The sequence below is a fragment of the Xenopus laevis genome, chromosome 5L, assembly GCF_017654675.1.
Source record: "Xenopus laevis strain J_2021 chromosome 5L, Xenopus_laevis_v10.1, whole genome shotgun sequence".
Taxonomy (NCBI): domain Eukaryota; kingdom Metazoa; phylum Chordata; class Amphibia; order Anura; family Pipidae; genus Xenopus; species Xenopus laevis.
In genome coordinates, this window is record NC_054379.1 from 103,277,815 (window position 1) to 103,293,689 (window position 15,875).

Sequence of the window (15,875 nt, forward strand, 5' to 3'; positions counted from 1 at the left end):
TAGGGACAGTCTGAGGGACAGTGGTTCCTGAAACTCCTGTAATCACTATAGGCAGAGGGGTCAGGACAGGACCATTTTCTTAGACCCCATCTTCACCGAATCCCATTTGTGATTATATGCAGCTTTTACAGGTCTAGTCCATTTAGGGACAGGGTATTCCTTAATTTACATCAGAATTTTCTCATACTGTGTTTTTTAATGTGGGTGTCTATTTAGCATTATTTTATTCTCAATAGAATTCCCCAACATACACCAGACCACACACATGGTGGGGCCTATTTATCATGTTGTGTAAATAGTGAGCATTACTAGTGATGTTGCTCAGAGCAACCAATCAGCAATTAGATTTCAACAGTTAGAAAACAAAAGCATAGATCTGATTGGTAGCTATGAGCAACATCACGCACACATATATATATGTTTAGAATTGTATTAATGACACATAAATATATTTAACTATTGTTTAGATCATATTGTTCATTTAACCAATGCATTGAGCTTAATAAAATTTGACAGATTCTTTTCCTTGTTATATTAAAAAAAGATTTCATTTCTTAATGAAACAGGTACAGTATGTCGTTAGAAGCCTGCTGGATTCTGCTAGCTGTTAATAGTCTGATGGTGTGCAGTGAATATTGTAGTTAACTAAAGTAACATTTCTAGAGCAGGCTGGAGGCTCTACAAGTATGATTATGGAATCACCATAATATAGCCATTGACAATTATAGTCATTAACAAGTCATGATGATTAAAGACTGCAATTAACTTGTAATGACTACTTCAGATTAAATCGAAGGGTGGACTTTCATACGTTTCTGATTTAAACACTAATGAATATGATCTAAATCAAAATAACAGTAGGTAATGTGAAAGCCTAACTAGATGTAAATGTTACTCCACGGCAGGTGCAGTAATTAATCTGAAAAGCCATTGTAATCATTTTAAATATTTAATATATCTATATCTTAGGGCACATTCGATAATAAAATGAAATAAAAGTAAAAGTACTAACCTTATAAACTCTCTCCTTAACGATGCTGGAATTAACTTCATGCCAGTTCAGGTGATTAGCCTCACGTTTATCAATATAGTAGCCAGTTATATGAGATCCACCGGTAAATTTGGGTAACTTCCAACCCAAAATCATGGAATGGCCATCACAGTTTAGAAGGGTAATGCCATAGGGATGAGATGGAGTAGCTAATGGGAGATGGTAAGATTTCATTTGGTTACTGGGTATTCAAAAAGATAACTAAATGTAGATCCTTTAATGAAAGCCTCTCTCACAAAATAGTCTATGGTTAATGATATTAGGAAAATACAGCTCATCATTTAGGGGCAGATTTATTAAGGTTTGAATGGTGAATTTGAATTTGAATTTTCATATTTTTTTCTGTCAAAACTCACAAATTGGAATTTAAAAGCACCAACTGGAATGTAAATTCGAATGTGAGCTGTATCACACCTCGACCATGGAAACAGTTCTAATATAAAATGTTTGCCACCTAAAACCTGCCAAATTAATTTACAAATCAATGGCAGAGGTCAGTTGACACATTTGAGAATGTTAATAGCCTTCCTGACATTCAAGTTTTTTTAGGAAAAAATTTGATTTTGAGTTTTTGGGTCAGTAACATTCGTTCGAATTTTAGACATCCACCTTTTTTTTTTAAATAAGAAAACATTTGAGTTTTGAGTATATTCAAATTTATTACAGTAAAAATTCACATAAATTAGAAATTCCACCTTTGAAAAATCGGCCCCTGTAAAAACCAAATTTACAATGCTTTTTAAACATCATTTCTAATCTTTAATTTCCAAATATACTGAAGCATATTAATGCAAAACTACACATTTTAACTTAGGGGCAGATGTATCAAAGGTCGAGGTGAATTTTCGAATGGAAAAAAATTTCGATCTATTTTTTGGGAATAGTCCAAATTTGATTTAAATTTGTAAAAAATTCGAAAACTCGAATATCTAAATTTATCATGTACTTTAACCATTCACCATCTAAAACCTCCCAAATTGCTTCCTGACATTCAAGACCTTCCCCATAGGCTAACCTTGACTTCGGTAACTTTTAGCTGCCGAACTAGGGGGTCGAAGTTTTTTTTAAAGAGACAGTACTTCGACTATCGAATGGTCGAATAGTCGAGCGATTTTTAGTTCGAATCCTTCGATTCGAAGTCGAAGGTCGAAGTAGCCCATTCGATGGTCGAAGCAGCCCAAAAAATACTTCGAAATTCGAAGTTTTTTTACTTCGAATCCTTCACTCGAATTTAGTGAATCGGCCCCTTAATGTTTATATTCTCCACATTGACGCTATTGAATATTCTAAGGGTAAGCAACATATTCTGTCTTTGAATAACAAAGGAGCAGCACCAGATTCTTCATTACCCCAGTTACTACTTAGAGCACATGACAAATATTTTGATGATAAATTGACCATTATATTTAAGCTAATTAAGTTATTGAATCAAAGATATTTTTTATCATATACACTAATAGTGCAGTGAAAATGAAAGGTGTGGCATTAGAATGAAAACCAAGCAGCAGTAGCACGAGTTACTGTGGTTTGCTATCTAATAAACACTTTTATTTTTTCATGTAAAATTTAATTCATTTTCCATTTCAGAAGGATATTTTATTACTTCATCATAATTAATGGACATGTGAAATATCTTTTGCACTTCAGATTTCTTCAATCCTCTTGAGTGCAAGACAGGTATTTTATAAGAATTTTTAAAATAAGACAGATATAAGTTTAAACCAGATAAGACAGAAATAATTCAAAACAGATGCTACAATTAGCAATGAAACACAGTCTTAAATGTACATTTGAAATATGGGTATTTATTAAATATATGGTTAATTATACGCCTAGAGTAAGTAACAATAACAGGGTAGAATATTCTCAGAGTAATTAAATCTTTTTAGATGTGAATTAGAAGTTGGCAGTTATACATAGCAGTCAATTGCCTGTTGAAAATAATAAGTGAAACTTACAATTACATTTACAATGTTAGCAAATCCTACAACACATTACTAAGGGGCTACGAGCTTTAGGGTCATCATATCGAATATCCCTTTCCAGATTATCTATGTATCTGGGCTAGTCATTAATCCTTTTAAACTGCTCAGAAGTAAATTTCACGTGGGGCAAGGCAATCCTAAATGATAGATGACAAAAATAAATACAAGTCCATGCAGTATTCTGACAAGTTACATTTGTGTTTTTCTTATGTGCATTGTGATTTTAAGTAGAAAAAAGTTTGAAAAAGTGAAAGGTGAATGAGGCACACTACTTTAACAGCACCTACCATGAGGCACTCCTCCGCCTGAAATAACCAAATTGAAAGTTAATTTAACAGGTTATTTTTACAACAAGTAGATAAAATAAGAAGGGTGTTCTCTTGTAGGAATTCAAACCTGCCTGATTGATATGTGGCCCTTTTTTTCAGCCTGATCTTAGTCAGGTAGACTAATAAACAACAGCGTGCATGGGCCAATAAGCTGGTGACTGAATCTATACACACTTAGGGGCAGATTTATCAAGGGTCGAATTTTGATGGTTAATAAAAAGTAAAATCCTTTGAATTTGAATATCGAATTCTAAGGATTTTAGCGCAAATGCTTAGATCGAATGATCAAATAAAAATCGTCCTATCGAGCGATTCAAACGATTTTAAGCGATCAATTGAAGGATTTTTATCAGATCAAAAAAAGCTTAGAAAAGTGCTGGGGAAGGTCCCCATAGGCTACCATTGCACCTCGGTAGGTTTAAAGTGGCGAAGTATGAAGTCAAAGTATTTTTTAAAGAGACAGTATTTCAACTATCGAATGGTCGAATAGTCGAACGATTTTTACTTCTAATTGTTCGAATCATTCGATTCGAATGAATTTGACCAATTCGATGGTCGAAGTACCCAAAAAAATACTTTGAAATTCTAATTTTTTTCCATTCGAATTCTTCACTCGAGTTTAGTAAATCTGCCCCTTATTATATATAGGTTTTATTGGTCCATGTGTGGCCAGCTTAAGTCTTCTCTAGCCTGCATCCTGAACCCACAGATAATAATGAAAAGCATGTGGTACCATTCCTATATACTTCTGGTCTCCCCTTGATGTGATTGAGTCATCTGACCAGTGCTCTCCTAGCAGTGGTCATTTGTACTCTTTATGGGGAACGTAATTAAAATAGTAAGCGTTGTTTAAAAAGACATTTTTGTGATTGTCCAGCACTGCTTGCAATACAAAATCATTCACTGGCGACTACTACCTCGCTTACTATCACCAAGCAAAGGTTAACGTCAATACCTGCTCTGGAGATTCGTTAAATAATTTGGAAAAAATGCTTTGAGATTGTGAATTTTTATTATATACACTGCCCATGTTCGCAAAAACAGGTTTGTTGCAAACTTTGCGAGGGAGTCGTTGAGGTCTGAAATCAGTCACAAAGGATGGAAATGATGGAAACCTTTACCACTAACATTCGCAATGGTCTTTGTGAACATATTTTGCACTACAGAAACATATTACATTCCCCCTATTGGATCTTAGTACTCTTGGGGTGCCAACAGTTTGGGGCATATTTACTTAGCTCGAGTGAAGGATTAGAATGAAAAATACTCCGAATTTCGAAGTTTTTTTTTTGGCTATTTCGACCATCGAATTGGCTACTTCGACTACGAACTCGAATCAAACTATTCAACCATTCAATAGTCAAAGTACTGTCTCTTTAAAAAAAACTTTGACTACCTACTTCGCCACCTCAAACCTACCGAGCACCAATGTTAGCCTACCTTCCCCGTAGGCTTTCTAAGTAATTTCTGATCAAAAGAAAATCGCTCGATCGATGAATTAAAATCCTTCGAATCGTTCGATTCAAAGGATTTAATCTTTTGTTCGAACGATTTTTCCTTCGATCGTTCGATCAAACTAAATGCGGTAAATCCTTTGACTTCGATATTCGAAGTCTAAGTATTTTACTTCGATGGTCGAATATCGAGGGTTAATGAACCCTCGATATTCGACCAATAGTAAATGTGCCCCATCATGTCTGCATGAAACGCCATTGGTGGTTGATAGATGGCGTTATGCCATCAGAATAATAGGGCACCAAAACAGCAAATTTTTTAGATATAGGATATTTCTTTTTGCTTTGTATACAATCAGTAAAAAATAAAAATAGCTTTACAATTATAAAGGATAACTGTCCTGTTGATTGTAGAAAAAGACCACACAATTATGTATCCAAAACCACATAGTTGACAATCTCTGTCCAACGTGTATATTAATTACAGTCGGATTCCTTAGAAATAATTGTCTCTTGTCCTCATTAACATAATAGCTTTTTTGTCTTAGTAAGCTAGCTAACTGCTAGTTGATCCTGAGGAAGTAAATGAAATAATAAAGCTGACGTCTCAGAAGAAAACATTTCCAAGAGGACAATCAGATCATTCCCTGGATCAAGAGCTAATTTCAAAAACCCTGTATAAAAACATACAGTATTTTTTAAAGATGAAGTGGGGTTAGATCTAATATTCAGTATTGAAATTACACTTTTCCATTAAGAAGATAATGCACACTACCATATAATACATCCACCATATATCTTACTAACCAAAATACTTTTCCTAATAATTACTTGTTAAATGCAAAACAAATCTGAACTATAATGTTTCCTGTCCTTTCTACACCAATGAAAAACAAATATATTATAAACATTCAGAGAATAGCTTTTAAACAAAATGCATTATTAGTGTGTACTTACTTAATGCAGCCTTAACAGTTATTACTTCTGATTCTTGAGAGTTCTCACTGACTCCAACAGCATTAGCAGCCTTTACACGGAAAATGTACTTCTCTCCGGTTGTTAAGCCATGGACTACAAATCTAAAAAGAAGCAGACCAATAAGGGAAAGACAAGTGACATGGCTGATATAAACATTTACTAAGAACATAAACACTACTTTAGAATTAGAATTATTTGTGATTGTTATTATGTCTGTTTTAAAGCTTCTGCATGCTCCTTCTTGCAAGCAAAACACTGAACCACAGTTATAAGAATAACTTCTTTAAGAGTTTCAATCCTTTGAAAATGAAACATTCCCCTTTCACATTATTTGAGGGAAGAATACCTGGAAAAACAGGACAAATAGAAACCCTCCTGCTAATGTAGACTTACAAGATGAGTTTATTAATATTGAATATTTACATTAGGCAGTTTTTTTTTACTAAACCTCCGTTTTTTTCTGGTCTATGTTTTTTGGGCAAAAACCTCCCATTTTTAGAGGAAACAAAACTAGAATTTTTGGGATTTATTATACTCTGAAGCTTCGAAAAGTCCGAAACCTAAAATCTGACATCTCAAACCTGCCGAGGTCATGTCGAAATTAATGGCAGATATCCCGTTTACAATTTGAAGATATTGTGAACTGTGCTGGGTTTCTCCAATAAGCAGAAAAATTTGGGGTTTTCAGGCGATAACCCAAAAAAATCCAGAAATTCAGGCATCAAGTTTTCACTCAATTTTATTGTCTTTTTCCTGACCCAACTTTTTTGAATTATTTTATTGATTAATACGATAAAATCGTGGATGGGAGTTTGGTTGAGCTTGGTTTAAAAAAAAAATATGAGACAAATTTGAGTTTTAGTAAATAACCACCTAGGTGTCAAAATAAAAGATTTTATATACCCAAGAAATACGTACCTGTTATACTTAATAGGTTTGTGATTGCAGGTTTCCCAGTGATTTGATCCCACCACAGAAGAATCAATATAATATCCAATTAATTCTTCTTCTAGTTTGGGTTTATCAAACTGTACAACAACTGAAGTTCTGGTATTTCTAGATGCCTGTATACGACCAGGAGCAGATGGCACAGCTATAAAATAAAAGTACACATATAAATTTGAAATAGGTAAACATTAGCCTATAAAAAAGGCAGGTACATCAATCAAGCAGCAAGAAGTCTTCGAGAATTTTACATGCAATACACATTTTGTGAGCTGTTTAAACTGATGCATTTATGCACTGGGACTCGCTGAACAAAATCGATATACCCAATTTTCTACAAAATATTTATCCCAATGCATTTATATCAGCAGGAAATTGTCTTCTAATGGAAACCATACAATTTATTCAATCAAAGATTTCTTACCAACACGTTCCTGTGCTTGTATTGGTGGTGTTATTTCCGATGGCTCACTGACACCATGCTTGTTAACTGAAATTACTCTGAAATTATACGACTTTCCCTCTGCCAAATCAAATACCGCATAGCGAGGGGATCTCACTGGGATCTGTGCATTCACTCTCTGCCAACTTCCACTACCAACCATTGTCTATAATAAAGCAGAGATAAAATGAATTAAATAAGAGACCTGCCTGATCAAATTATACTTAAGAATAAAGTCCTTATGTGTGTGTATGTACGTATTCCTGCCCATAGTCTTATAGTAAACTTTTTCCGAAAAGACGGTTGACCATCAAATAGTACCTGGTTGATTCATTATGTCGTAGGTACAGGCTTCAAAACTCAAATGCAAATAAACCCATAATAATAACATCCTAGAAAATAACTTTTTTGCTCTTTTTCATCATCTAAACTTTTTGATAACCATATAGTTCCCCTGCCATATCTCAGTTATGAGTTCCTATCTCTATTTTATGTGAGGCTGCTTTCCTGCTGCCGCCTGCCCGAGTTTTTCAACTCGCCTCATTGGCGCAGCGCCCCATGTGTGACCTGAAAATTAATGGTTGCATGTAAACAATAGTAACAATCATGGAATACACATTTTGCCAGCAGCCAAAAAGGATTCAAGTTAAGAAAAAAATGCTAACAAAATAAATAAATCAAGCTTGTATTAATATATCTCGCATTGAACAGGATATATAAGTTAATTTCCTAATTATATTAATTTCCTTATTATAGTTAAATTTGTACACTTTTGCAGTTTCAATCCACAGTTAAAATGTATCATTGCTTAAAGATCTGGGTACATTTACTGAGCATTCATTTACTCTATCACTTTGGATTACTTCAAAGAAACATTTAGGGGCACATTTACTAAGCTCAAGTGAAGGATTTGAAGTAAAGAAACTTCGAATTTCAAAGTATTTTTTTGGGTACTTTGACCATCGAATAGGCTACTACGACCTTCGACTACAACTTCGATTCGAACGATTCAAAGTAAAATCGTTCAACTATTGACCATTCGATAGTCGAAGTACTATCTCTTTAAAAAAACTTTGACTACATACTTCGGTAGTTTAAACCTACCGCGGTACAATGTTAGCCTATGGGGACCTTCCCCATTACTTTTCTAAGGTTTTTTCGGTCGAAGGAAAATCCTTCGATCGATGGATTAAAATCCTTCTAATAGTTCGATTTGAAGGATTTCATCGTTCGATTGAACGATTTTTCCTTTGATCGTTTGCTCGTAGGATTTGCGGTAAATCCTTCTAATTCGATATTCAAATTTGAAGGATTTTAATTTGAGGGTCGAATTCGAGGGTTTATTAACCCTCGATATTCGACCCTTAGTAAATGTGTCCCTTAAAGTGCATTAGCTGCCTTAATTAGATCCCAGATCAGTAAAGTGCAGGAGTAGTCAGATAAATTATCATTAATTAAATTATCAAATTGTATTTGGGTAATTATTTCAGTCTGCAAAATAGCACATATCCCTTAGGCATTCAAAGCAGAAAAGTGGTCATACGCTACCTTCTCAACATAATACACAACTGGATCTCTGCCACGGGGAACAGGTGGATCCCAGCTGAGAACAATATATGTTTTGCTGGTTTCCAAAGCTTGAACATTGGTAGGGGGTCCAGGGATTTTTACTTCACCTAAATAACAGAACAATCCATAAATGCTTAAATATTCAGTAAATGGGGTAACAAACATTTTGTGGCTATAGCACTGAAAAATGATTTAACATACTGTTACGATGAGTTTACAGACGGTAGTAAAGTTTTGAAAGAATGTTCTGTGATGTATTATTCTGTATCAAAGTGTAAATATTACAGTACCCATTACTTGAAGCTGAAGCTATTTTGTTTTTCAGACATCTATGGAGACATAGTTTTATCTGCAGTGGTTTTATATATGTTGTTAAAGATTTTACAATGCGAGGCTGTTATAGCTTTCTCTTTCAAGTTGTTGTCTTTTATTCTTGATCAGTGGGTTTATAAGTCATATATTTCACCTGTCACCTCGACAATTATGTGTGGTCTTCCATTTACTTTTTATTTATGTTAGAAAGGAGATGTCCAATCTGAAATTGGCTTTGGAGTTAGAGGATTATATCATCTTTTGACATAGAAATAATATGTACAAAGACATATTACATGGTTACTTAATACAACAAATATTGTTACATGGATTGGAAGGCAGTTGCCAAGAACAGGCATAGGATTAATTATCCAGAAAGCTCAGAATTACAGAAAGGCCATCTGCCATTTACTCCATTATAATCAAATAATCAAAATTTTTACAAAGTATTTTCTTTTTCTCTGTAGTAATAAAACAGTAGCTTGTACTTGCTCCCAGCTAAGATATACTTCATCCTTATTGTAAACAAAATTAGCTGAGTTAGTTTAATGTTTACATCATTTTCTAGTAGATGTAAAATAAGAAGCTCGAAATTACAGAAAGATCTGTTATCCAGGAAACCCCAGGTCAGGAGAATTCTGGATAACAGGTCCCATACCTATAAGCTTTTGAGAACAGTAAGAAGAGTCAAAATAATGGTTTGCAAGGAAAATGTATTACTGCCTCTGGCTGCATCATGCAGCGATTTTATTGTTTTATACAGGAATAAAATCATTCCTATACCATGGCAGTTTACATAGAAACTTTTCAATTCCAGTCTACTTCCAGTTTACTGATTTCCCAGAACTTCAGCTGCGGCCATTTTAACTATGCTTTACTAAGTATTCTTAAAAGGAGAAGCCCCAAAATGGTTTTCATTCAAATAACCAGTATTCTGAAAACTGTACAAGTACCTGTCAAATGCTACATGTATAAGTTAAATACAGTATATTCTGTTTATTAAAACATTGTTAGGGTTTTAATAATATTGATTTTTCTAAACATTCTAATAAACACGTTGTATAGTTTATGGTACATACAGAACTCTCCTTCCTTTAGTAACTTATTGGCATTCATTGACACTAACTGGGCAATGCATTCTAGTTTGACTACAAACTTGTATAATTTTTTTATACAAATGTCTTTGGGAAATCCAGCATTTCCATTTATAGCTATAGTGGCCTTATTATAAAAGAAAAAGTTAATTAACTTTTAGGTGGAAGACGTGAGCAGTCAAAAATTGGCTTGACATAGTTAATTCGAGTTGAAAAAAGACCAAAGTTCGTCAAGTTTAGCTCCTCCAAACATACCCCAGTGCAATCAGCTATGTCTCAGTTTAAATTAAAATAACAGTGAAAGAACATAAAAAAATTATCTTTTATAGATATTATTAAAGATTTTGTTGTCTCTTTATGCAATTCTCCTATGCTTGTGATGTGGTATTATATTACATTCAGGTTAATATCCTCTGTCCAGAAAGAAAAGCTGAAATCTGTGATAACTCGAATTCTGGATGTTGCAAAATTGCAATTCTATTCCACTAATTTCAAAGCTTATTAAAGTTAAATACCTTCCAAGTCATCTTGATAGATAACGATTTCTTTGCCTCCATCCAGATGGATTGCTACACAGAAGAAAAAAAACATATGATTTTATGTAGCTAGAGTCTCATTTTTCCTGTTAGCTCTTAAGATGTTTATTAATAACCACAAATCTAATGCAAAATCATTATCACATTGTCTAAAGTATTCATTATGTTTTAAACAGAGATACAGTATGTGTAGTATATAAATTATATATATAAAGTGCCAATGTTTACATGTAAAATAATGGGAAGACATACGATGTTGTGCAAAGTCTTTAATGATATCACACTGCCAGCAATGTGCTATTTAAAGAGACGGTCGAGTACAAAGCATAATAAATGTATTCACTATTTGATAAATATGCTTCTAAAAATCCCATAGGAATAGAAAGTGGGTGAGCTTTTCTGTGGTGAGCGCACATTTTAATAAATCTTCCCCTAAGGGTTTAATTCTAAGGCAGAATGGTTATTTTGAAGGAAATAAATGTGAAACGGCAACAAATCTACTTTGTTAAAGGGATTCTGCCATGATTTTTATGGTATAGTTTTAAAATACACTGTGTACATTGTACGTAATTCATTCTACCATTTAAAATTGTATTCTTGAACCAATAAAAGTATTTTTTGTACTTGTAATATTTGTGTGTAGGCAGCCATCTCAGGTCATTTTGCCTGGTCATGAAAGAGCCAGTACTTCACAATGCAACTGCTTTGTGCAATGTAACTGAAGGTGTTGCAACTTGAGTTAGCAGGACTTGCATTTTTACTATTGAGTGCTGTTCTCATATCTACCACTGCTATCTGCTAAATGGGAGCATTTTTACAATGCAGATGTCGAGAAGCTGTTATCTGGTTACCTTCCTATTGCTCTGCTGATGGCCGACTGGGGGAAAGAGACGGGAGTGATATCACTCCAACTTGCAGTGCAGCCATAAAGAGTGACTGAAGTTTATCAGAGCACAAGTCACATTGCTGAGGGCACTTGGGAAACTAATATCTAGCCCCATGTCTGATTCAAAAATTAAATCTAAAAAAAATCTGTTTGCTCTTTAGAAAAACAGATTTCCTTGCAGGAGCTCTATTAACTGATGCATTGTGAAAAACAACATGTGCTCCCATGATAGAATCCCCTTAACTAGCAAAATACTATTCAAATAGTAATCCACAAAACAGTAAGGCTGTCTTGGATCATATACACCACAAAGCTACAGATGTAATAGTAATCTTTATTATAGATTAGAATATTATAAAAAGTTGAAAGTCTGTTTAATTGACAATGGATCGTCCATACAGGCAAGTTTTCTAGATTTATATTTAAACAGATGAGGTCTCAAGGTATTATACCAGAAATAACAATAAACTGGCCTGTTTAAATAAATATATTTGCAAGATGTCTGCAAACACTATAATTATAACAGAAGACTGCTTAGTAAATGTGTGTTGTACTCTAATCTTTTCTGGCCTTGGATCTTCTCGATCTGCAAACAGCTTGGGAATGGCCAGTGTCATTCTAATTTATCAACTGAGCATGTACTGTGAATTTCAGTTTTCTTCATTATCTAATATTTGATGAATCAAGGGCATCAGAGACTTTACTAATCGAAGAAAATATATAGCCTACAACCTCACTGAATGCATGAGATCTGTCATTCCTGGCCTGACTGCACATAATGTATATTATTTACTGAAATGGTGCCTCTGTTATATTAACCATTTGCTGAAGTGATTCTGCAGTTATAAAGAACAATAAACCATAACATAAGTATAACAAAAGTACTGACTTTACTAGGAAATTGCCCAAATTACCTAAAGTATTGGAGCTAAATCCTATGATGTACTGTAAAGTATGTAATTGCCCCTTGATTGCTGATGGCTTCCATTACATCTTTGTCCTGGCATTCTGTTTAAATGAAATAGTGTGTACTTACTTTGTAGCCTGGCCAAATCAGCAGGGTCCAGAGCTGCAACGGCGATAGAAACTCTAGAAGGTCTGCTAACACCAGCTTTGTTAACGGCTCGTACTCGGAATATATAAGAACGCCCTTCAAATAAACCAGTCACAGGATACTTGCAGATTTTAACTGGAGAATCATTGCACTGAATCCAGTTATCTGTTCCAACTTCACACCTGTGGCAATTACATTTCTATAATTAAACACTACCTTAGAAAGCACAACATCATTCTAGACTGGACCATTTGATGGTTATGGGGATGCTGCCAGTAACTGGAGACATGTTTAATGAGGCTCATTTATAAAAACTGGACAAATTTGCACCAGGGCCATAACCCATAGCAGCCAATAAGTGATTAGCTTTTTTCAGCCAGTCACAAGTAGAATAGTGGAAGCAAACATGTGATTGGTTACTATGGTTAATTACCCAGGTGAATATCTACAATGGCGATACTGCCAACCAACATAGAGTTAAAATGAATAATGTATTTTTACAAAGTGAGAAAATAGAAACTAATTCAAATTAGCTCTTAGTACAAAGTTCATCCAAGGGCTACTCCAATTGCCTTCTTAGATATCTCCTCTGAGGCTGGCTGGAGAGGTTTCAGATAGGGTCTTTTCAACTTCATCTATCAGGCAGCTTTCTTAGACAAAAAGCTTGAACTGAATGGATACGTGTCTTTTTGCAACTTTATCTGCTATATTATTATGCAGTGTTTGCCATGAGGTTTTTAACCAAAGCGCCTAAGTTGCACATACAGTAAGCCATAAATTACTTGAAGCATGTGAAATGTAGAATGAATGATTAAAAAATATACATACTTATCAACAAAGTATCCAATAACTGGTGCTTCACTGGCTGTGTTTGGTGGTTTCCAAGTAACAATCACGTAATCCTTGTTGGCGTCATGGCATTCGACATCCATCGGGGCACCAGGGGCACCTGCCACCAAGGCAGCAGCATCTTTGTAGAAAAAAATACAGTTTACAATATGTGTAATTTGTGGTCTTGTTTTTGTTTTCAAATTAAAAACACTGTGAAAGCATTTTCTGTGTGACATGAGGCCTAGTTTACATATGAAAGGCAAGGTGCAACAGACCGTGCTTTTTGTCCACAATGCTTGTTTTCTGCATTAACCAGGTTGGGGCGGATTGCCAGTTTATTAGCCTTCTAATGCTTCTGTGCTAATCAGACAACTGCAACTCTTCCATCATTTTAATGTAACAGCCAAAAGTTAGACATTTATCCACTTCTATCATTGCTTCCATTCACACTGTTCTGGCAACCATACACAAAGTCATTTTACTACACATAAAAAGTATGAACTTCTCAATCCCCATTTCAGTTTTGTTGTCCTATTGTTTCCTTTGTTTTTGAAAAGTATCAGACTTACAATACATACAGGGGCAGATTTATCAAGGGTAGAATTTCAAAGTAAAAAATACTTTGAAATTCAACCATTTTTCACCGAATTTGGCCATCAAACGATCAAAGTAAAATCGTTCGATCGAACGATTAAATCGTTCTAATCGAACGATTCAAACAATTGTAGCGTGAGATCAAACGATTTTACTTCGATATGTGAAGACTTAGAAAATGGTTGTAGAAGGTCCCCATAGGCAGACATAACACTTCGGCAGGTTTAATTTGGCGAAGTATTGAAGTTGAAGGCTTTTTTAAAGAGACAGTACTTAGATTATGGAAAGGTCGAATATTCGAACGATTTTTACTTTGAATCGAAGTCGAAGTAAATTCAAAGTCGTAGTATCCTATTTGATGGCCGAAGTATCCAAAAAATTACTTCAAATTTCGAATTTTTTTACTTTGAAAATTCCCTCTAATTCACTTCGACCCTTGATAAATCTGCCCCTCAATGTATATATGTATCTATGTAATAATATAAAAATGTTATACAGCACAAAAAGCATACTGCGTGCTATGGCTTGAAATATTCCATTGTGTTAGCCTTCAGGTAATTAAAAAATAGCTACACTCAATTATTCACATTAGGTTTTAGATCAAAACAAAAGCAAAAAATGAACAAGATATATAGTAAATGAAAAACACAGCAATGCTGAACAATAGGACCAATACATTACATAATATATTAACCCAGAATGTATAAATATGGATTATTTAAGTACCAGCCACAAATAGGAATGCACTGTGCTCATTCACTCCGCCTCTAGAGACAATTCTTAGCGTATACAATCCTTCATCATCCTTATTCAAGTGTGTCAGAGTTAAGGTTGCACGGCCCTCTCCAAAATGCAGTTGTTGCCACTTGGATTCTTTGATTAAGACATCTGCAATAAAGTCAAAGTGTTTGTGTTAATACAGGAATATCATTTACCATCTCAGGCTGAAGTAACAAAAATAATTTGGGACAGGATTAAAGAAAGAGGGAAAGAAAACAGATTTTCCATGCTTATCAGTGTCAAGAACATTCTACACAAATCCATCTATTACGATGAGCAAATAAAAAAGCTTTTCTTATGTGTTGACAAGTAGTAGTGCAGCACTGGAAAGAAAAATACATTTCGTTCAGTTTTAAAACTGTTATGTTTTGTGATTGCATCTGCTTGCTTCCTGACAGAAAATCAGAAGCCATACAGTATGTTATGGCTGGGATTCTAGATATCACAATATGAGTTTTAGAGAGAGATGACAAGGTCAGCTCTTCTCTGTGTGAAAGTCTAAAAGTTTTCAGTGTTCACTGCAGCAGGTAAAGCAGTAACGTGTAACAGAACAAAAGATGCAAAAAGCTGACGAAAGATTAAACCAAAATATAAACCAAGGGTAGTTTACTTGATTCAAGATACTTGGGTTTCTTTAAGTAACAGAGTAATACACATCTCTGTTTAAGCCTATCGGAAAAATTGATTGATATAGAGATAACATCTGCAATGGTAATGCTATATTATAGACTGAGAGTTTCTTTCATGACGCACAAGTAAAAGTATTTTGTTATGTTCTTATGAGCTCCAATGACTAACTTATATTAAAAGTAAATGCTGCGATTCTGAAAAATTCCTCTTTAGAAGAAATGTCTCCGTAGCTCCCATAGCACTGATATGTACATAATAACCATTCAACTGAAGGATAGGTTTCTAATTCCTTCCTCCTTCTTCTGCTGACATTTATATATGAATTACTTCTTTCTTTCTTTTTCTTTTATGTATATGATTTATATTTGATTGTAGTCTCTTTATAATAAAATGCCACTACTACAA

At 34.3% G+C, this 15,875-nt stretch overlaps 1 protein-coding gene across 4 annotated transcripts in view; it reads right to left on the minus strand.

The window, feature by feature from the left end:
- Positions 1-15,875, minus strand: part of myom2.L (myomesin 2 L homeolog) — a 135,707-nt gene that overhangs the window by 80,980 nt on the left and 38,852 nt on the right. For 3 of the 4 annotated variants that reach the window (XM_041563196.1, XM_018263530.2, XM_018263526.2), the window contains 10 exons: positions 14,787-14,948; positions 13,464-13,605; positions 12,618-12,817; positions 10,675-10,728; positions 8,733-8,860; positions 7,167-7,350; positions 6,716-6,890; positions 5,777-5,898; positions 3,324-3,341; positions 1,013-1,200 (listed from right to left, as the gene is read on the minus strand). In XM_041563196.1, the coding sequence (XP_041419130.1) occupies positions 1,013-1,200; positions 3,324-3,341; positions 5,777-5,898; positions 6,716-6,890; positions 7,167-7,350; positions 8,733-8,860; positions 10,675-10,728; positions 12,618-12,817; positions 13,464-13,605; positions 14,787-14,948 (1,373 nt within the window). The remainder of the gene's footprint in view (positions 1-1,012; positions 1,201-3,323; positions 3,342-5,776; positions 5,899-6,715; positions 6,891-7,166; positions 7,351-8,732; positions 8,861-10,674; positions 10,729-12,617; positions 12,818-13,463; positions 13,606-14,786; positions 14,949-15,875) is intronic. The other variant, XM_018263529.2, reaches the window with a different exon arrangement.